This window comes from Aspergillus aculeatinus, assembly GCF_003184765.1.
Source record: "Aspergillus aculeatinus CBS 121060 unplaced genomic scaffold BO66scaffold_32, whole genome shotgun sequence".
Taxonomy (NCBI): domain Eukaryota; kingdom Fungi; phylum Ascomycota; class Eurotiomycetes; order Eurotiales; family Aspergillaceae; genus Aspergillus; species Aspergillus aculeatinus.
In genome coordinates this window covers 61,234-82,418 of record NW_020291501.1, presented here as the reverse complement: position 1 = coordinate 82,418, position 21,185 = coordinate 61,234, and the positions used below count along the sequence as shown (strand labels likewise).

The following is a 21,185-nucleotide window of genomic DNA, read 5'->3' as shown; positions in this document are numbered from 1 at the left end:
TGATTCCCGGTAGGAGGCCATCTATACGTCTGTGCAAGTGCAAAGACGGGGCAGTAGGATGTTGCCGGATCTGTCTCATTGTTCTCCCCTCTTTTAGTATTGATAAGTGATGACACTTGCGAAAGAGGTGGAAGATGCTTGGATTCCGACTATCTCGGGCTATCTGCGAGGAACCAGCTAAGGCTACCGGTGGGCGGTGAGCAGCAGCCTGGGCGAGGCCGCAGGACCGCCGTCGATAAGCTTTATTATCATTCCCCATTATTCCAGTATATCGGCTAGTATTCTTGAAAAGGATTTTCTAATGGCCCCAATGCATGAACCGGAACGAATAGCAGGTATATTCAGCTACTCGAGAGGGAATGGTATGGAGGGAGGAGTGGAAGGCAGAGGTGACAAAGTCGGAGGCTGACGAAGCTCGACGAGGGCACGAAGCCGGCAGTAACAGTCGAGGAAGAGCTCGTGCAGGGCCGTGGTCCTAGAGTTGGAAACGGCAAGAACGACGCAGCGCTCGTTGATCAGGAAGGTCAGACGTCCGTGGACATCCGGGGAGACGGCCATGCCGAGGGCGGTGGCCCAGAGACTAGCCTCGGGGGCGTAGCGGAGGCGCGTGGCCGGATCGGTCTGGGTGATGCTGGTGTTGAGGTCGCGAAGGAGGACGGCGATGGTGTCGGGATGCCAAGGGAGGCTGGGATCTGCCAGCGTTCGCAGGAGGGTCATGGAGAGCTGGCAAGTGCGGAGGAAGGAGGTCTCGCTGCTGCTCCAGGCTGACTCCCCGGTCGTGGTGAGCTCGACGGTCGGGGGGGCGTTGTCGAGTAGCGTCCAGAGGTTGGAAGACTCGCTGGGTTGCACGAGGGCGTGGAAGAGGTCCTGGATGTGCTCGAGGACGCGCAATAGCTGCGATTGTAGGGGGGGATTGATTCTCGAGCCGCCCCGGCGCAGTCGGGCGAGAGCGAGGCTCGGGAGGCTGTCGGGTAGGGCTTCAGCGGGGGTGACGGGCGCCGGCAGCGCGGAGTCGGTCTGGCCGAAGACGACCATGGGAAGAACCATGTTCATCTCAATCATCTCGGCCAGAATGCCGTCGAATCCTAGTTGCTTGAGTCCCCCTCGCAGCGCGACCATGCGGAGGAGGCCCTGTCGGTGGGCTTCGGTCGCATCCGGGTCTTTTTCAATGGACTAGATATCGACGGGCACTTGAGCGACGGTGTTACGATGCAGAATGGGGCCGGTCAACCGAGAAACGTACCCCACTTATTACCAGAAGAAGCACAGAGGCTATCGTCGCATCGTCCATTGGGCCCCCATGGGCCAGGCGACGGTTCAACAGTCGAATCGTATTAGTCTGATGGTACAGGGTGGCGTAGTTTGTGGTGGTGCCTTGCATACCACGCATCGCGTCCATCTCGGCCGAGGCCGTGTAGAGTGTCGCGTGGAACAAACAGGGATCGGTAAGAGCATGGCGGATCCACGAAGATCGCAGATGATAAGCAATGCTGTTTACTTCGACCTGCAGGGCGGCTAGCCCCATCTGCTCCTGAACTAGAGCCAAAGCATGAGCTCACTTGTAGCTGCCAGTGCAGGGTCTCTTGTCTCACTTACAAAATCGAATGAAGCCCGGGATGTAGGGCTTGGGTTCAATGGGATACGAAGGTTGAAGGTCCAAATCTCGAACCATCGACGCTGACGAGGAGAGATGCGGCGAACTTAGGCGTTGTATTCGAACTAGGTCATCGTAGTCGCAGCACGCATCTAGCCTACAAAGGTTGTCAGTGCGGGCATGGGTGACACGGTCGGGAGAATGAAGCACCGGGCTAGTCGGCGATTTACCTTTTGCAACGGCCACAGGAGGGGTGGGTCTTGTCGCAGGATTTCTTGTGCAGCCGGCATCTGCGACATGACTTGCGACCGCGGAACAAGAATACCTCAGCGGGGACTTGTGACGAATGAAAGACAGCTGCGGGGACGGCGTGCAGCGGTTTTTCATGCCGGATGGGCACAATACTGCCGTAGACCCCATTGCCTCCGTACAGGCACTGTTGGGACGATCTGAGAATCCGACGAATTTATCCATTTTAGTTTCCTTTTAGATATAAGACTTTTCCCCCCTCCAGATTTACAATCCTCTTACTTCTTGCATCGCGAGCACGCAGGCATCAGTCGGTCGCATTTCCGTTTCTTGATCCGGCAAGAGAAGCACGACTCGGCTGTATAATCATGATGAGGGGTTGACATGGTCACGTGGAAGGGTTTCGAGTTCTCTCCATCCGTGTTCAAAGGGTCTGCATGCGGGGAGAAAGCGTCCAACTTATATTACCACACTAAGTGATCAAATACGATCCCCATAATTGCCAAGACAAACGATCCTAGGCCAAGACTCCCATTTGCCATTTACCTTACTAGGTACTGTACAGTACGGATACTATACTCTTTAAACCGTCTAGTTCCCGGCCAAATCCCCCCGCCTTTCCCATCTCAGTCTCGTAATTATTCATTTGGGACGAACATGAAAACAGAAACCAAAACGCAGACAATCGCTAAACTCGCTGAAGTAAACCACAAAAACCACGAAGCAGCAGAGTCAAGCGGAGGAGATCCCCGGCTTATCCCGCACATGCTCCGCCTGATCCAGAGCCGCCTGCTCGACCACCCACCGCGCCACATCGCACCGATTGACCCCTAACCCTAACGCCCCGTCACCCACATAACCCTCCACCACCAACCCAGGCCCCTGATCTTTCAGAAACCCGACCCGAAACAACGTCCACTCCAAGTCTTGGGCGTCCTCGTCAAACGCCCGCGCCACCTCGATGAGATTCCGCCATGCGCTGCGCCCCAGGACCCGGAGCATTCCCACCAGCACGCTGCACGCGAGGCTGAACCGATCCCGCGGGTGGGGGACGCTGAAAGTGCTCAGCGCGAGGATGCGGGAGACATGCAACTCGCGCATCAGCCGGAAGACGCGCCGGTAGAAGTCTGGAAACGGGGTATCTTTTATCGTCATTCCGGACGGGCCCAGCACGGAGACGATGGCAGTTTGGCCCTGGATTGCGCGGTGGAGTTGGGCTTCATCTTGTAGCGTGCCTTCTAGTGCCTGTGTGCTCCGCATAAAGTCATTTCATTAGCCCCGATTCTCTGTAAGGTAGCTATTTCCAACGCAGGAAAAGCGAGTAGGGCAAAGGCGGGAAAGGGAAGAATGGAAAGAACGTGGTTTCCTTACTGTAATCTCAGCGTTCTGGGCGTGGATCGGCAGGATCCGACGGCCATAGATGGTAACTTTCCACCCGGTCCGGAGGGCCTCGGCCACAATCTGTTGGCCCGTGGGGCTCGACGCACCGAACACCAGCAGCGATCTTGGGTGCAGTGACATCTTCTGCACAGTAGCAAAAATGAAGAATGTCTAATGTGTATGTTATCGACTTCAGGTACGATACATCGCCATGATGTGCCGCGTTCTGTCCCTATTTATGTCTGGTTTTCTTTCCCCTTTATGCGCTTCCCATCGGGTAGCCCTAATCGGCAAAAGCCCGCTAGCGCCGAACGCAAGAGCATCGTCACGGTCTTGGCATCTACATACGGTGCAGTGAGTGCACTAGCTGTTTTTCGATTCTTCTTTACTTCGTTCTTCTTTGGTGCAAATTTGGGATTATCAGTGGAATATTAAATAGCAGTTGCTATTGATACTTACGGTCTATCTGATTTGTTCTATCTATGGTGGATGATATCCAGAAAGGGGGGAGATGAATGTATTGTGTGTTTGTTCTTCCCAGGCGTGAAATATATTTCGAAACAGTCGAAGCTAAAATGACAATTGGTGAATTCTTGATACCAGAATTGTGTAGATCACTGCTTTGATAGATTTCTGTAAGAGAGTCCAAAGTTGAAGATATCATCTTCATATACCATTTAGTGCAATTGGGCGAGGAACAAAGAATGGTGCGGCGTGCCTATCAAAGACCCTGTCTCGGCAAAGCACCATCGACGACCGGCCCCTCCCGCCCGGAAGTCATCTACCCTGCCGCCCCGATCTCCATCTTCTGGTCCATACTTCGCCTGTGTGTAACGGTTTGATCCCCATATTTCCCATTATCTCCCCCGCCTGGCCGTCATTTTATTTTATCTTCTTATTACTTTTCCTCATCGCAGTTTGGCTATTTGGCAATGTCAATGAAGGAGAAACGCTCAGGTGTCCTACACAATCTACAAGAACGACATCTGGAAGGAGACATACCAGTTTGATTTTTGCTACCTAATGCCAAAGCCCTACTTATTTATCAAACCACCTCATTCAAGCACATACGACCACAGGGTGTGGAAAACAGGGCTTCCCGTCCGCTCAGCCGTACTTAAGCCACACGCCGGGAGGTTAGTAGTTGGGTGGGTGACCACCAGCGAATCCCTTCTGTTGTATGTTTTTGGTGATTTTTTTAATATTCTTCACCAGCCCCGCATTCAATTGAGGGACGCAGAGCTTTCTTCTGTCCACATGTATGATTGTTTTATATCCAACGCAGCGTGGACAAAAGAACCTATTATCTTTACACGTAGGGGTCGAGTCTGCCTTGAGGCTGGAAAAGGCAATCCAGGCCACAACTCCTGGCAGCATCGACTGAGCTAGAGTATTACATCAACAAGCGGTCTATGCTCGGTGGGACAAACAGCAACCGGCCAATTGATGATATAGAATATGCCTCCAGTCACACGCCCTCGAGAGGAATCTATGCTATTGGGAATTGGCCCAATGTTTGCTCCTCCGCAATCAGCGAGAGTTGAGATACCTCGATGACGCTCGTGGTGCCATCCAAAAGGCTTTGCAAACCATTCCAGACAACCAACCGGCGTACTAGTATACAGTTGAATTTCGATAAGCTCGATGAGAAAGATTGAAGGGGACGTAGGAGCAGGTAGCAAGGTTACGTGAGTACTCCCCCTCAGAGAATGCTCGAAATCTGGGGCAAGGTTCCCTGCATAGGTCTCAGTGATCGTACGAGCAAGCTTGCGCAGTGGGATGTGTGGCTTAGAGACGCACCGGCAACTTCAGGAAATAGTGAAGCTGCAGGGGCAAGATCTCCAGCACGGTTTCCGAGCGTGGGATGCGCTTGTAATTTGATAAACGGAAATTCTGGGACTGATTGTTGAGTTCCCGTGAGGTCCGCGGCGCGACGATGATTTATAGCTGTGCAATACGCCCTTTGTGCATGCTCAAGCATGATTGAGTTTATGAATGGAGAACGGTCTTGGATGACTGATTTCTCCAACTTCTGGGGCTGTGAAGTGCCCTGAAGATTTTGAGTCAATCGTCGTTGGTGACCAGGCAATGCCCGCAGATACGACGGAAGCAGTAGTGAAAAGCAAATGATTATGCTAGATTTAAGCTTAGAACTCTGTCTCAAACCCTGTTTGCTTGATCGCTGTAAAGTCTAGATGATGGACGCGTCATGAAGCGCCGATCGCAGACCCGTTATCTCTTTAATCTAATTAAAAAAAGAAATTGAATTATTATCGGGACTTGAAACTTGAGGACCAGAAGATATCAGAGTGGAGTCGGCCGAAGTTACTCTAAATAGAGAGCAATATTCTACTGATGTATGAACAGGCGGGGTGCTGCTACAAATCTTAGTCTGTCTCCAGTTTATGCTAGATTTAAGCTTAGAACTTTGTCTCAAACCCTGTTTGCTTCATCGCTGTAAAGTCTAGATGATGGACGCGTCATGAAGCGCCGATCGCAGACGCGTTGTCTCTTCAGTAGGCTTGAAAGAAGAGGTTATTGTCGGGACTCGGAACTCGGGGAACGGAGGGTATCAGAGTGGATTCGGCCGAAGTTACCCCAAATAGAGGGCAACATCCCACCGATGTATGGACAGGCGGGGCGCTACTCTAAAATCTAGCCTGTCTCAATACTAATATGTTTCTGCATGGGGCAAAGTCCAGTGTGAAGCCACGTGAAGGGAAATAATTGTAGTTCATGAGTGTGGCAAAGGATGAAGGATGTTCAGGTCATCGAGGAAGTTAGGGTTGTTATGGATGGTACCTCGGGCATCACCCGCCCCGGTGGGTGTGAAGCCATGTTCCTGAGGACCAGCCTGATATGGGCCCTGCCAGCTGGAGATTTTCGTAGACGTAGACGGTGGAGGTATGAAAGCACTTTATTTTGCTAGCGCCAGTCCTGCCGTGTGCGAGGAGAAGATATCCGCACATAGTGGTACGCGTATGCCACTAAACCTTTAGAGGGCCCATTTCCTATGGATCCTGGTGATGAGAATGACTCAATTTACTGGGATACCTCTTACTTGAAACCACTATGTCATAGTAAGTTCAATCGCCCTTATCTCCAACGAAGCAAGACTCCTGGCACCCCGCTGAGTCCCGCCTCCAGCCATCTACATAAGATACGCTGCCAACCCCCCAACTCCCTTCCAAGCCAACACAAGCAACTTCATCGATACAACCCACCTCAGCATCATGATCGCGAATACTCTGACTTTTCTCGCACTCAACGCGTTGATTGGCCTCTCCCAGGCCGCACTCACTAATAGCACCGAGTGCGCCGACGTCCACTTCATGCTGGCTCGCGGGACCACCGAGGACTACCCCGGAACCACTTACACCATGGCGGAACTGGCGGCGGCAAACATGACTACTCTGACTACTAACTACGAGAGCATCATCTACCCCGCCGTCAGCGAGACCAGCTCGGACAGCTACTTCGTTGGGCGGGCAGCGGTCGGCAGCCAGGTCAACCGCTATGCTGCCGCGTGTCCTCGCTCCAAGATCGTCCTGATCTCCTACTCCCAGGGTGCCATGATCGTTGGTGACGCTCTTGCTGGCGGTGGCGGCGACTCGACCTTGGGCAACGCCACCGAGCCGCTGATCTCGGAGGAGGTCTCGAAGCATAGTAGGCTTACCTCCCTCCCCTTCTCCCCGTGTACTCATACGAAGCCGAGATGCCCAGTAGCCACAGCACATACACTCTGGCGTCTTAACTGTCAACTTCTAAATGCTCTTCTTTCTGCGGGGGTTTACTAACCTCGGGTGACCCCTTGCTTTATAGTTGCTGCCAACGTCTACTACGGCAACCCGCGCCACGCCCCCTACCAGCCCTACAACATGGGTAACAACACCTGGAACGTCACCGGAGTAAGTCCTCACATGCATGCATGCGTTCCCTCACTTCTTTGCTTTCTTGGCTAATTACCGTCAAAGAAATACCCCCGTCTCGACTACCAGATCAACTACCTCCACGACCGTTACCGCCACGTCACCGCGGACTGGTGCAACAACGGCGATGGCGTCTGCTCCCCCTCCGAGGGCGCAGATAGTCTGTCGCTCCACTCGGCGTACGCGAGTGACTATGATCCGATCGCTGCCGCTTGGATTGTTGAGAAGCTTGGTGCCTAGGCTTTCGTTGCTCGGGGGGAAGGTAGGGAAAATGTCCCTTGGGCATTGGCGGGTCACTTCCGAGTTACTGTCGGCACTGTTCGGTGTCTACACGTGTGCACGGTTTGAGAAAGTAGTTGGTGGCTTTTTCAGTGTTGTCCCCCAATGTCCCTATCTAGCTTGTATGTGGGTTCCTCCGCGACCCAACTACACAATATCGTTTCTATGATTCGGAAGTGTAGCCAGGAGGTGGCCACTAGGGCTAGCGGGTTCGTACTCTTCCAGCTTGCACTCGTCATGTATATGGTACGGTATGTATATTAATCATTGCTTGTAAGTTGGGGAATGGTCATAGGAGATGTGGTTGTTCTTGTTAGTGTAATATAGTCTGCTTGCAGCGGTACGGGATTCCATCACTCGCATTTGAGCATCGAGGTCTTCCATTGACTGGTATGTGCTTAATAAATCCCAATACCAATAGGCAAGACTTTGTCCTGGTATGAGGGTTGAATCGCGGCTGTTGTCACTTCCACGTGAGCGATATTGTCGAACGACTCACTCTCTTGAAGTTTCGAATTCTCTTCTGCATCAATAGGCTAGATGGCCTTAGGGTCCTGAGGATTGAGGACTCCACAGAGCAGCATTGAACATGAACGCCAGGTCCATGGTCGGGAACATCGAGGTGCCCAATATTGGTTGCAATGGATCTTCGGGGTAGAACAGATGGTCTGGGTTCGCTGCTGATGTATTGAGGTATTCGGTGAGGGAGACTGATTCGTCATTCTTCAAGTGATATGTGCTTGCGTTAGAGCGTCATGGATGGACAATAAAGAAGGAATTGGGTGGCAGAAGAGGCTTACAGCCGTGTGGCTGGAATCACCAGCGCTTTGCGGGTCGGGGACTGAATGGGAAGCCAGCGGTGTTACGCTGTGGTCTGATCGCCGGCGATGAAGAGTGCTGCCGGTGGTGCTGCCTGAGGCATCTGGCTGCTGCTGCGACCTGGCGCGTAGATTCTGCACGAACTCTCGCGCGATATGCGAGAACTCGGCGGGTGTCGACTGCGGCAAGGAGCCTTTGTTGCTGAGATCCCACCGGCTGAAAAACCCGGCTGCTATGTCCAGATAGGCAAGGTTGGTGTTGGTCTCTGCGTGGAAAGGATTGTGGATGACGAAGTCGAAGATGACGAAGACTGCGGAGATGGGGACAATGCCGAGCTCCCTGCTTAAGGCCGTCAGTTATCCGCCAAGAAGTATGGGGACAGAGTTGGGAGGGAGGAACTACCACACAGGCACATGAGCTTCATGATCGATGTGACGGCAGTCATAGATCACGGCTCGCGCTGTCTTCATAAGTTGGCGCTTGGTTTCCTGGTCGGGCTCACCCGGTTGAGCGGCGGTGAGATGGATTCGAAGGCGACAGAGGGTCATCAGCAAGGCATGATAAATGGAGCGCAATTGAAGTCCCATCTCATGCGCACATGGGCTGCTGAAGTTCGCAGACCGAAATGGTTGACTGGGCTGGAATTCTGGGCTCAGGGAGGAAGCCCATGCTTCTAATTCGGCGGACATAGAATTGATGGCTGCAATTCGTTCCGCTTTCGGCATCTGGACCGCACTCACAGAGAAGAGACGCTCATACATTCGTGACATCAACCGGCCCAGGCGGGCGGTGGTTAAGAGCCAGTCCAGCTGGCCGACCACCGCCTCGGGCACATCTGGCACAGGGCAGCCAATGTCATACTCGGGGATCATCTAAAACATGGCTTAACAATGTGTCATTGTTGTTGAAGCTTGGGATCACCTTACCGAAGCACGTCCTCGAAAGAAGCACGTTACTTGTTCCTGCCAATATATGACCCAAAACACCCTGTGGCAAAGCTTTTCGTCCTCTGTCAGTATGTAGGCTGCGCTGTAGCCCAGAACTTGCACCATTCTTGCAGCCTCAGAGATTAAGGTTTCCCCTATTTGTACACAGGAAAAGCTTGACGCAAACAGTGCCTAGGGCCAGCGTTAGCCCAGAAAGTCGACTACAGGAACACTGATCACGAACCATAGCTGTTAAAGCCTGCTGGGCAGTCAGTTGATGCTTTGTTCAGATATGGATGAGACGCACCTGAACGTTGAACAAGCCTTCAGAAGGCCCAAGGAGATTGGGGAATAGTCCTAATGCCACCTGAAAATACTTCCACGCTTTCCCTTGCCCCGGCTTGAAGGAGCCACCTTCAGTGTATTGACATCCTGATGCCAGAACAGTATGATATAAGGCACTGAATGGGGCACTCTCTACCAGTAGTTCCGCGAGTCGAGGTTCAAAAGCTTGTTGTTCGAATTTCGTGCGATCGAGGAAAGGCGAAAGGGGATGCAGGGCTTCAAAATATGCTAGAAGACCCACCATTAATACATCCCTTCAGCCACGGTGGGGAACCTTGACTGACCGGCTATGTAGCGAGCGGCATCATCGGGGGCAGCATAGACGGGAGATTCCGGGCTGCGGAACCTGATTCCAGCGTCATGAACATGCTGATGCATATGCTGCCCCATGCCCTCGAGAAGGTCCCGTAGTCTCGTGTGACCAAGGATAGCGGTAAGGGAGCGGATGTGGCTCTCGGAGAAGAACGCCATCCCGGTACTGAGAACTACTACAGATCGTCAGCTGTTATACGAGTGCGGATGTGATGCTGGCCGTTACCGTGGTTCTCGTGGGTCTGTTCTGGTAAGCTTTACACAATTGCACTGATTAAGGGAGCCGGACCTTGAAGATGGAGCATGCGCCACGGTTCCTTCCGTCCGCGCGTCGGTCAACAAGGATGTGGTCGACATACAACCGTGAGCCATCCGTAGGCGTGGAGGTAGAGAACGGAGTACGAATGCCATCGGAAGCAGACAAGCTTGCTTGCATCGACTATACATCAGGACTCAATTCCGTGGATTTAGTTGATCACCTCCTACCTGGACTTGGCCCTGCCGCGGACTCCTTGGGTTTTAATTGCCTCCGTGTCAGACTAAAGTTACAGCGAATGTTCCGTTTCTGTGACAAGTTCAGTGTCCACCGTAGAGAGACGCATCTACCACTGGCGCCTGCAAGTAGCATAGCATACCTGACACTGGGTGCAAAAGGGGCTTGTTGGTGGTCCTAATGCTCACATCAATATCAGATCACTGATCAGACAGGTACGGCAGCGCATATGAAGAGCGACAAAGGAGAAATTTACGTAAGCAGCGAATCTTCCTCGCCTTGCAGTTGTCGCAAGACTTGGCGACTCGAGGTTGAAGTCGGTCTGGCATTTGTGGATTCAATTGTGTGCAGTTGGCCCGGGCATGGGCATCGATTGGCATTGATGGGAAGCGATGAAAGTGAGGTTGAAAACCGAGGGGCGATGAAGATAAGACGGGACGGACGGAGTTCCTCAGCTCCGAGGTCAGGTGACTTCGGGTCTCGGAAGTCAAGCAAGCCCCTTCCAGCTTCTCGATTCTCGGCTCTCGATCCAACTCCGATAGTCTTTCATTTACTTCAACTTCACATGCAACCAAAGAAAAACTCCCTTCTGGAAGATGAATGCCCCTAAGTGGGCCCAGCCATCACCAGTTCCCATCTGCTGGTGTGTCGTTAGGCTCAGCATTTTTCAAGCTCTTATCATTGCTCTCGCACCCCCCACTCATTTATAAACCATGTCATCGACGCTTTATCATCTTTTCGACCTTTGTCGAGTCCTCCTCCTATCGAACGATCGTGGCACTCTCGACGATTCAACTCACTATGAGCACTCAGAAAGAGACGGCAAGCAATTCCGATGATGGATCGACGACACACGATACCTCCTGGCCCGAGACTGGCCACGAGGAACTGAGGAAGATCGCCACTCGACAATCTACCAAACCAGCAGCTGAACCCAAAGACTCACATGAAGCCCAACCGGCAGCTCTTGACCCTCAAAGCCCAGACTTTGATTATTTGGCATGGACAAAGCATCAAGTGGAACATTTCGAGAGAGACAGAACCGCAAGACGAACAGGGGTGGCTTTCAGGAATGCCACTGTGCAGGGCCATGGCGCAGAAATTCAAATCCAGCATACTGTCGCGTCGAACCTCCTAGCTCCGGTGCGGGGAAGTCTGTCTCGGCGTGGCAAACAGAAGAAAACAATTCTGCACGACGTTCACGGGAGTCTCGAGCACGGTGAGATGCTACTGGTGCTCGGTAGACCAGGAGCTGGGTGCTCGACTTTCCTGAAAACCCTGGCTGCTGAGACGGAGGGGCTTGACTTGTCCGCAGATGCAGTCCTCAATTATGATGGGATCTTGCAACCGGAGATGAAGAAGTACTACAAGGGAGAGATTCTTTATAACCAAGAAGTCGAGAAACGTGAGCCGCCGCAAGCCTCTGCCTCGACTTGTCATATGCATGCTAAACATCCAACCAGATTTTCCTCATCTCACCGTTAGCCAAACACTTGATTTTGCCGCAGCGGCACGCGCCCCCAAGATTCGCCCTGATGGAATGTCTCGAAATGAGTACATCACGCACATGCGGGATGTAGTGATGGCGATATTCGGTTTGTCACATACTGTCAACACGAAGGTTGGCAATGACTTTGTTCGCGGAGTCAGTGGAGGGGAGCGCAAGCGCGTATCCATTGCAGAGATGGCGCTGGCAGGCTCGCCGCTTTGCTGCTGGGACAACGCCACCCGCGGTCTGGACTCGGCGTCTTCTTTGGACTTTGTCAAGGCACTGCAGATTGGCTCGAAGGTCTTCGGAACAACGCACATAGCCACGCTCTATCAACCGTCGCAGGCAATTTACCATCTCTTCGACAAGGTGGCAGTCTTGTACGAGGGACGTGAGATCTTCTTCGGCCTTGCCTCGCAAGCGAAACAGTATTTCCAGAGCATGGGCTGGCATTGCCCTGCCAGGCAGACGACTGCAGACTTCTTGACCAGTGTGACGAACCCTACCGAGCGGCAAGCTTCGACGGGCTTTGAGGATAAGGTCCCCAGGACACCTGAAGAATTTGAAGCCCACTGGCGAGACAGTCAGGAATATAAGCAACTTATGCAGGAAATATCAGACTACGAAGCAAGATACACCAGCAATTCCGAATCCACCCAAGCATTCAAAGAGAGTCATGCCATGCGCCAAGCTCGACACGCCCGTCCAAAGTCTCCCTACTTGATCACTGTCCCCATGCAGATCAAGATATGCATGATCCGGTTCTACCAACGCGTATGGAATGATCTACCGTCCACCTTAACCCTGATGATTGGCCAGATTGTCTTCTCGCTGATTATCGGGTCCCTCTTCTATGGATTACCGTTCGGAACGCAGGACTTTAGCTCCAAAATGTCCGCGTTGTTTTTCGCGATTCTCCTCAACTCTCTACTCACGGTGTCCGAAATTCAGAATCTCTATGCGCAACGTCCAATAGTGGAGAAACATGCTTCGTACGCCTTCTATCACCCGTTCTCAGAGGCCCTAGCCGGCGTGTGTGCGGATTTCCCGATCAAACTCGCAAACAGTCTGGCTTTTAATATTATCTTTTACTTTATGTGTGGACTACGCTACAATGCTGGCCCATTTTTTGTCTTCTATCTATTTGTGACAATGGCTCTATTGTGTATGAGCCAGGTCTTCCGTACCCTGGCAGCCGTGTCGAAGGCGATCCCTCAGGCACTTGCGGCGGCAGGTGTCATTCTACTCGCAACAGTGATCTATACCGGCTACCTTCTGCCGCAACCCAGCATGCACCCCTGGTTCAAATGGATTTCTTACATCAACCCGCTCCGATACGCATTTGAGGCTCTGGCTGTGAATGAGTTTCATGGTCGGAATTTCCCTTGTTCCACCGTGATTCCTGCATACCCGGGGTTTACCAGCGGATCTGGCTCCTACTTCATCTGTGGCGAGAAGGGCGCGATTGCTGGGGAATTGTTCGTCAGCGGAGATCGGTATCTCTCTGTGAGCTACGGCTATGAGTATCAACATCTGTGGAGAAACTTCGGTATCCTCTGTGCCTTCACCATCGCCTTTCTCGCTTTCTACCTGGTGGCGACCGAACTCAACTCCCGCTCGTTTTCCGGGGCTCAGAGCCTGCTTTTCCGTCACGGCCATGTCCCTATCGCATTTCAGCGATACATCCAGGAGCCTGGGGCCACGGTTCTCACTACACCTCAGGAGAAAGAGGAAACAGAGCCTCCATTGCCGCCGCACCGCGACACGTTCACCTGGCGTAATGTCTGCTACGATATCGAAATCAAAAAGGAAAAGCGTCGTTTACTGGACAACGTCAGCGGATGGGTGAAGCCCGGTACTCTGACTGCGTTGATGGGCGTGTCTGGTGCGGGAAAGACCACTCTGCTCAACGTTCTAGCCGGGCGCGTTTCGGTGGGCGTCGTGACGGGAGACATACTCGTTAATGGGTCGCCTCTCGGGGCGAGCGTCCAACGCAGCACGGGATACGTGCAACAACAGGATCTACACCTGCACACCGCCACAGTTCGTGAATCATTACAGTTCTCCGCCCTGCTCCGACAGCCCAAGTCCGTTCCTGTGGCCGAAAAGTATGAGTTCGTGGAAAAAGGTAAGCTCGCGTCCGAAGGCATGGAACCCAGGTCTGCAGTTTGCTGATACAATCCCAGTTATCCGCATGCTTAACATGGAGGAGTTCGCCGAAGCGGTCGTGGGCTTTCCGGGTGAAGGGCTGAATGTTGAACAACGCAAGCTTCTTACCATTGGCGTCGAGCTCGCTGCTAAGCCTGCTTTGCTCTTGTTTCTGGACGAACCGACCTCCGGGCTGGACAGCCAGTCCTCGTGGACCATCATTGCCTTGCTGCGTAAGCTGGCCTCCAACGGACAGGCAATTTTGTGTACGATCCACCAACCCTCCGCGATGCTGTTCCAACAATTTGATCGCCTCCTGTTTCTGGCTAAGGGTGGCCGCACTGTCTATTTTGGTGAGATCGGGCCAGAGTCTCGGACGATGCTAGACTATTTTGAGCGCCAAGGAGCGAGGAAGTGTGATAGCGCGGAGAATCCGGCCGAGTATATCCTCGAGCTCGCGGGTGCTGGAGTCAACAGCAAAGCCTCCCAGGATTGGCCTGCATTATGGAAGGCAAGTTCCGAAGCTGTGGAGGTGATGCGCATTCTTGAGCAAGACGCGTCACGCCCTCAGAGCAGCCGAACAGAAGCCGATCCAGCAAGTGAGTCCGAGGAGACCGCTTTTGCCATGCCGTTCAAGGATCAGTTCGCTGCTGTTCTTCGTCGCATCTTTCAACAATACTGGCGGTCGCCCGAGTACATCTACAGCAAACTGGCCTTGGGAGTGCTCTCCGCTCGTAAGTTTGATCCACTGTTGCCCTCCACAAACTCCATGTATTGACTAACCCATCCATACAGTCTTCGTCGGCTTTTCCTTCTACATTCCTGGTACCTCGGAGCAAGGGCTGCAATCGTCAATCTTTTCCGTCTTTATGATGACCGCAATCTTCACGGCATTAGTCCAACAGATCATGCCTCAGTTCATCGTGCAGCGCGACCTCTACGAAGTCCGCGAACAGCCGTCCAAAACCTACCACTGGGCCGCATTTCTAGGCGCTAATCTACTGGCTGAAGTCCCGTGTCAGATAATAGTCGCAATTCTCGTGTACGCCAGCTTCAGCTACCCGGTTTACGGGATTGTGGACTCGCAGCGCCAGGGGGTACTCCTGCTCCTGGTCGTGCAGTTCTTCGTGTACGGGTCGACCTTCGCGCACGCGGTGGTGGCCGTGCTCCCGGACGCCGAGACCGCGGGCCTGATCGCCACGATGCTCTTCAACATGACCCTGGTGTTCAACGGGGTGCTCGTCCCGCCAGTCGCCCTGCCGGGCTTCTGGACCTTCATGTACCGCGTCTCCCCGATGACCTACCTGGTCAACGCGATCATCGCCACCGGCGTCAGCGGCCGTCCCGTGCACTGCGCCGACAAGGAACTGAGCGTCTTCGACGTCCCGCCCACTTACAGTACGTGTGGGGAATACATGGAGGCGTATCTTCAGGCGGCAGGAGATGCCGCGGGCACACTCCTCAACCCCAACAGCACCGAGCAATGCCAGTACTGCCCCCTGCAGGCTGCGGATCAGTACCTCGAGGGCCGCGAGATATACTACAGCCAGCGGTGGCGCAACTTTGGCCTGCTGTGGGCGTACATCGCATTCAACGTGGTGTTCGCGCTCGCGGTGTATTACTTCTTCCGGGTGCGCTCCTGGAAGAGAAAGGTCTGATTCCCCGCTCGGCACACGCCCGACTTGGAACACAGTGCGCAGGGACTTGGCCTGTAAATGGCTCTGCCATACAGGATCATAAGAGGACATCTCACTCGGTTCCATCAAACTCCTCTTTTATTCAGTCATTTAGTTTTATCAAAATCCTCTTCCATTCCATTTTTACTCATTGATTCTTTCTTGTCGTCGCCGGATTCCACCGGTTTCTTTTATATGTGGTTGGTCCATCATTACCGCCCCGGTTCATTGTGCAGTGTGCGCTGCTCGAGAAGATACCAAACACTGCCGTGAGTTGCAATTCTTTTTTCCATCCCATGAAGGCACTTCACAAACACATATTATGTCAACTTTCAGACTGAAGGTGCGTCAGTTTCATATCTCTTGAATCGTTCCACAAACCCAGACTTCAATCGCACTATGAATGCGGGTCATGGATAAACTTTCTACAATGCCATTCATTCCTCTTCTCAGTCTCTATTACTCGTTTCTTCATAGAAAATCTATCAATATAGTCAGTTCTACGAATTTCAATATGATAATTATTATAAAAACAAATATTTTCGAAAAGAAAATGATTCTCCATCCCATCGACTGCGTTCTCCTGCCGGGAATCGTCTCAAGTGACACGGTATAGCCAGCAATAGGATCGGCGAATATTTCTAGAGTCCCAGGGACACGCAAATGGAGGAAAAGCCCTCCTAACATGGAACATGCCTTACATCATCGGCGAAAGGTGCACTGTACCCGCGTCACGTGTCGAGCACCATGTGGATCAAGCCACCCAGCAGAAGCCCTAGTGGCTCAGTCCAGTGATCCAGGTCTGGTACATGTTCGCCATATCCGCGGCCATTGCAGTCTGGCATTCCACCTGTGGACAAGCAACGGACCTGAAATGGAGGAAAACAAAACACTAAAACTGCTAGCAATAGGGGAAAAAGGTGGCGTGATAGTCGTGGCAGATCCCAGTCCCGACACCCGAAGGACCTTGTCAGTCACGAAAGCCGAGACCCGAGATGCTTGGCAACTGACTTCCGGTGAGGTTGAGGTTCGCGGGGATTGAACTTACAAATATCTGGTAGCTGGCTTATCAATGACCTTTTGCTCGGTTTCGGTAGATGAGGAAATGGATGGACATTGAGAGAAGAAATAGCAAGGGGGCGATTGGAGATTTATCTGGGAACAGCTCATAAATACCTTAACTATACGGCCGCTCGTCCCTGGCGGGCAGTTGGGGTTCCACTACAAACAACGCCCAAACACCGGAAACAACAAATTGAACACCATCACCACCACACCCCCAAACCGTAACAGAGGAACGATGGACTCTCCGCTTGCACAGCCGCTCACCCTACCATGCGGGTTGCAACTCCCCAACCGACTTGTGAAAGCGGCGATGGCTGAGAAACTCGCCGACGGGGATGGGCTTCCCACGCCGACGCTCGAGCGAGCATATGAGAAATGGGGCGGCGGAGGGTGGGGCCTGATCTTGACGGGTTAGTATTATCTTAGCAATGAGCAGTAGCAGGCGGTCTTGGTGCTGCTTTGTTCATTGTCGCTGCCACAATTGTCGGCATCACGACACACGCATTGAGCTAATATAATTCCGATATGAGCGCGACAGGCAACGTCCAGGTCGACCACCGATACCTCAACGGCGCAGGCGACGTGACCATGAAACCCACCACGAGCACACACAAGCAGCTCGCGCGCTGGTGCGCCTGGGCCAGTGCCTGCACCACGCCCCGCCAGACCCCAGCGATCGTGCAACTCAACCACCCAGGCCGCCAGTCCCCCATGGGCGCAGGCAGCCGCAGCCTCTGCGCGCAGAACCTAGCCCCCAGCGCCGTACCGCTGGACTTTGGTCCCGGCCTGATGGCCCAGACGATCAGCCGACTGGTCTTCGGGGTGCCCCGCGCCATGACCGAGGTCGATATCCAAACCGTGGTGCAGCAGTTCGTGGACGCGGCGCGGTTGGCGGCGGAGGCGGGATTCCAAGGGGTGGAGACCCACGCGGCGCACGGCTACCTCCTCGCCCAATTTCTGTCGGCGAGCACGAATCGCCGCACCGACGCTTATGGCGGGACCGCTGCGCGGCGGGCCCAGTTGGTCGTTGAGATCATCCGCGCCGTTCGCGCGGCGACTCCGCCCCGGTTCTGCGTCGGGATCAAACTCAACTCGGTGGATCACCAGTCCGCGGAGGCACTGGAGGAGTGCGTTGAGCAGCTGCGGCTGATTGTTGCGGCTGGGGTGGACTTTGTGGAGATTAGTGGAGGGTCGTATGAGAAGCCTACTGTGAGTTGTTGATGCTCCTTATCCTTGATATGCGATAAAGAAGTGGGGGAGGGGGTGCGTTGTATTACCGTGCCTAACATGTTAGATAGATGATGATGAGTGAAATTATCCAAGGACACCGACCCTCGGCTCGGACTGAAGCGCGGGAGGCGTTCTTCTTGGATTTTGCTAGCGCGATTCGGAGCTCATTCCCAGAAGTGCCTCTGATGGTGACGGGAGGCTTCCGTACCCGCCAGGGCATGATCGACCCCTTGCAGAACAGGGACTGTGACATGATCGGACTCGGTCGACCCGCGGTGTTGCATCCGACTCTTCCCGTAGAGGTTATTCTTAACAAGCGGGTGCCTGCCGACGAGGCGCGCTTGGTGACGGAACGGGTCCCGATCTCCTGGGCGAACCGGTGGACTAAGTTACCGGTCATCGGGGCCGGGGATGAGAGCGTGAGTGCATTTGCTTCCTTCGGTCTGGATGCGGGGTCTGTGAACCTAGCTAATTCTGGTTGATGTAGTGGCATTACAGTAGTAGGATTGCGGAGCTGGGGGGTTAGACTGAGGGCTGGACCCTGAAGTTCATGGTTCACATCGGGATCTGCTGATGTGAGTATTTGATCGGTTTTAGATCGAGTGAGGAGCGTGAGCAAGCTTTCTGAACAAGGTCGGTGAGAGCGGGATGGATCTACCTGGGTTAGAGCCCTGGAGCAATATATGTAGCACTATCCTGTATCTCTACATTGAATAGTCTTCAGGGGAGGCCGGCCATTAGCCCTCGAGGGCGTTGGTTATATTATGCCAAGGCCGACCGGACTGTTTCGGGTGTTAGAAATGAACATCAATTGCGAGATGTGACATTCCATAGTTTCTAGATATAGTCTGGGTTTAGAGGATCGTTATTCTGATGCAGATTGACAGGCGTCTGTCAGGTGACCGTCTCTAGTGCCTCAGGCACCTGGAATTCCACTGTCCATCCTTGATTCCGGCCACGTGATCCGAGGCGATTCACGCAGAGAACTCACGTAGTACGTATTGGTTAAGTCCGTTCAGCATAACAACCACCAAAAATCCAAGACATTGTTCCACATTGCCCTTCCCTTTGTGTCATTGTTTTCTCAACGAAGGCGAGTAGGGCAAGCGCCGTGGGAGGCCAGATGGAGCCCGAATGCAAGCGTTCAAGCTTTACATACTTCACTCAGCTCTACAATGATCTTGCCCTAACCAGTCTCATCGCCGGTAGCTCGAGTCACTCAATCTTGGGAGAATCACACTGAAACAATATTTTCTATTAATAACACATTGTAAATGGGTAGAAAGGCTAATTTCTCCTCATTGCCAGGTAGGCTGAGCTGACAGATGCGCCGATGACGTAGCGAGCGGTGCGGGGTCGGGATCAACCCTGCAGCGAATCAAGCATGAGGGGCAATTCACCCCCAAGTCAGCACGAAGACTTATGATATTGGCTAATTGGGCGATCTTCGCATCAAGAGATTGCTAAGTGTCAGCTATTGACGGTGTCTACTGCAGCAAGGCGGCCAATAACCGCGGTGACAGCTGTCGACGGCCACTTGGTAGGCATCCCATGGCTACCTAAGACACAGAAGGGCTGCTGCTGCCCAGACGAGAGAGAGAGCCAAACTCCCATCATCGAGTGTCTGCAGAATCACTCTGCCCATAATGATTGACTCACCGCGCCTGGTTGTTGCCTAGCATATGTCGATGACTAAACGCCGGCAGTGAGGCGGCCTCAGAGGGAGCTGCAACAACGCCTTGTATGCCTCATCGGGCTACACTGTCAGTTATAATGGGTCCCTGTTATTGTCAATCTCCCCATCACTGTAAAACTTATCTCATCTTCTCTCCTGTCCCTAGGCTCAGATCCCAAACCTTACACCCACCCTTCCTTATGAACTCACTGTTGGTGGCTTGGATCGCCGCTCGAGCCGCTCTTTCCTTGCTCCTTTTACCGTGCTTGCCAACATGCAGGTCGCCGTAGAAGATGACCTTCTTTCGTTGACCCAGTCCTTATTACTCGACGATGTGCGAGTCACCGTCCTAGTGTCTCAGCTCCAATTTGAACCCTATCTTAATCCGTCGCAAGATGAAACTTTGGCTACACTTGGGGGAGTAGATGAGGAGCTTCGATCGTTGCTTCGACGCATAGTTCTGCCACGGACACATATATCGCCTGCAAGTGCATATCTTGCATCGCTTCTGCGAGGATGCGGCAACACTATCAATCTAGTGGAGCGGCAGCTGCGACTTTATGGCTCCAGCTACGGTGCGCGAGGTTATGTCGCCGGTCGCTGGCTACAGGCCCTGGTGGCATTGCAGCAATACAAGGCACTTCTCCGCGAAGTGCTTCGGCTCTTCGACCCCAACAGGTAAGCATGGCCTCGTGATGATTGTCCCCAATCTTTGCCTGACCCAGCCGAATCATTCAGTCTTCGCCCGCCATTCGAGCAACACCCACTCGCAAACCATATCGAGTACCAAAACACCATCATTCAACAGCTCTTGCAAGACCAAGTCGAGTTCGAAGCCTCTCATTGGCAAGAGGTCTACCAAAGCCATGAAGAAACTGAAGTACGCTCCGAGTACCCACCATCCACCTATGTTACTCCTCCCAGCAGTATCAGAGATGGAGATGACCCAGACGATCCGCCGATCCCCTTGCCACAGTTCCAGCCACGCCAAACAACCCACGAGCTCACCGCAAATGCAGCCCAAGAAGCCGGCGATCGCGAGCGGAGTCGCATATACGCTATTCTCAAGTCTATTTGGATCTGTGAGAGTCGAAGCCCGCAAGAGCATCCGAAATTTCTGGCCCACGCGATTCGTTCCAACAGCGTCGATGGGGTCAGCCTGCTACTCGATCTGGGAATTGGAGTGGACCAACCATCGAACAAGGATCTGCCTCTATGCCTAGCTGCCAGACTGGGACACGATGGAATTGTGCAAATGCTCGTTGAGCGTGGTGCCACAGTGGAGAAGCGAAGCGGGTTCGGCAGCACGGCGCTCATGTCGGCGGCGGGAGCCGGGCAGACCTCCACTATCTCTTTACTGCTAGATAGCAAGGCCGACATCAACGCCCGGAGCACATCCAAAGGGGCCAGCGGCTTTACACCATTGATGAAAGCTGTGCGATCGGGGCATCAGAATGCGTGTCGACTTTTGATGGATCGGGGAGCAGGCACGGGAATTCACAACGCCGCAGGCGAGTCTTTGCTGCATGTCGCCATACGGAGCGGTCGCTCGGAGATCATCGATCTCGTCCTCGAA

General features: G+C 53.3%; 6 protein-coding genes across 6 annotated transcripts; 3 read left to right on the top strand and 3 right to left on the bottom strand.

Moving 5' to 3' along the window:
• Positions 1-263: 263 nt before the first annotated feature.
• BO66DRAFT_472438 (uncharacterized protein) lies at positions 264-2,229 on the bottom strand (the record flags this gene model as incomplete). The annotated part of the gene is made up of 5 exons (XM_025652945.1): positions 264-1,173; positions 1,244-1,536; positions 1,597-1,751; positions 1,825-2,043; positions 2,126-2,229. 5 exons carry the CDS (start codon positions 2,227-2,229, stop codon positions 346-348), a joined length of 1,599 nt encoding a protein of 532 aa, XP_025502571.1. The 3' UTR covers positions 264-345.
• Positions 2,230-2,575: 346 nt separating this feature from the next.
• Positions 2,576-3,364, bottom strand: BO66DRAFT_454623 (NAD(P)-binding protein; the record flags this gene model as incomplete). Its single annotated transcript, XM_025652030.1, has 2 exons — positions 2,576-3,088; positions 3,215-3,364. 2 exons carry the CDS (start codon positions 3,362-3,364, stop codon positions 2,576-2,578), a joined length of 663 nt encoding a protein of 220 aa, XP_025502570.1.
• Positions 3,365-6,442: 3,078 nt separating this feature from the next.
• On the top strand, positions 6,443-7,671 carry BO66DRAFT_454617 (putative acetyl xylan esterase (Axe1)). The gene is made up of 3 exons (XM_025652029.1): positions 6,443-6,889; positions 7,046-7,131; positions 7,198-7,671. The coding sequence occupies exons 1-3, from the start codon at positions 6,457-6,459 to the stop codon at positions 7,390-7,392; spliced, it is 714 nt and encodes a 237-aa protein (XP_025502569.1). The 5' UTR covers positions 6,443-6,456; the 3' UTR covers positions 7,393-7,671.
• A 306-nt stretch (positions 7,672-7,977) lies between these two features.
• On the bottom strand, positions 7,978-9,992 carry BO66DRAFT_439758 (fungal specific transcription factor domain-containing protein; the record flags this gene model as incomplete). Its single annotated transcript, XM_025651177.1, has 7 exons — positions 7,978-8,154; positions 8,232-8,589; positions 8,653-9,122; positions 9,177-9,368; positions 9,421-9,435; positions 9,484-9,749; positions 9,806-9,992. 7 exons carry the CDS (start codon positions 9,990-9,992, stop codon positions 7,978-7,980), a joined length of 1,665 nt encoding a protein of 554 aa, XP_025502568.1.
• A 1,130-nt stretch (positions 9,993-11,122) lies between these two features.
• On the top strand, positions 11,123-15,973 carry BO66DRAFT_454613 (ABC-transporter). The gene is made up of 4 exons (XM_025652028.1): positions 11,123-11,731; positions 11,790-13,943; positions 14,002-14,697; positions 14,759-15,973. Exons 1-4 carry the CDS (start codon positions 11,128-11,130, stop codon positions 15,619-15,621), a joined length of 4,317 nt encoding a protein of 1,438 aa, XP_025502567.1. The 5' UTR covers positions 11,123-11,127; the 3' UTR covers positions 15,622-15,973.
• A 738-nt stretch (positions 15,974-16,711) lies between these two features.
• On the top strand, positions 16,712-18,544 carry BO66DRAFT_392857 (NADH:flavin oxidoreductase/NADH oxidase family protein). The gene is made up of 4 exons (XM_025647621.1): positions 16,712-17,114; positions 17,243-17,913; positions 18,003-18,353; positions 18,422-18,544. The coding sequence occupies exons 1-4, from the start codon at positions 16,940-16,942 to the stop codon at positions 18,458-18,460; spliced, it is 1,236 nt and encodes a 411-aa protein (XP_025502566.1). The 5' UTR covers positions 16,712-16,939; the 3' UTR covers positions 18,461-18,544.
• Positions 18,545-21,185: the final 2,641 nt, after the last annotated feature.

Excerpts from the sequence above, each read along its gene's own strand:
- BO66DRAFT_454617 (XM_025652029.1), top strand. The coding sequence starts at position 6,457 with ATGATCGCGAATACTCTGACTTTTCTCGCACTCAACGCGTTGATTGGC. Across the intron at positions 6,890-7,045 it reads GGAGGAGGTCTCGAAGCATA|TTGCTGCCAACGTCTACTAC; the intron begins GTAGGCTTACCT and ends CTTGCTTTATAG. Across the intron at positions 7,132-7,197 it reads ACACCTGGAACGTCACCGGA|AAATACCCCCGTCTCGACTA; the intron begins GTAAGTCCTCAC and ends TTACCGTCAAAG.
- BO66DRAFT_454613 (XM_025652028.1), top strand. The coding sequence starts at position 11,128 with ATGAGCACTCAGAAAGAGACGGCAAGCAATTCCGATGATGGATCGACG. Across the intron at positions 11,732-11,789 it reads TAACCAAGAAGTCGAGAAAC|ATTTTCCTCATCTCACCGTT; the intron begins GTGAGCCGCCGC and ends ACATCCAACCAG. Across the intron at positions 13,944-14,001 it reads GTATGAGTTCGTGGAAAAAG|TTATCCGCATGCTTAACATG; the intron begins GTAAGCTCGCGT and ends ATACAATCCCAG.
- BO66DRAFT_392857 (XM_025647621.1), top strand. The coding sequence starts at position 16,940 with ATGGACTCTCCGCTTGCACAGCCGCTCACCCTACCATGCGGGTTGCAA. Across the intron at positions 17,115-17,242 it reads GTGGGGCCTGATCTTGACGG|GCAACGTCCAGGTCGACCAC; the intron begins GTTAGTATTATC and ends TGAGCGCGACAG. Across the intron at positions 17,914-18,002 it reads GGTCGTATGAGAAGCCTACT|ATGATGATGAGTGAAATTAT; the intron begins GTGAGTTGTTGA and ends CATGTTAGATAG.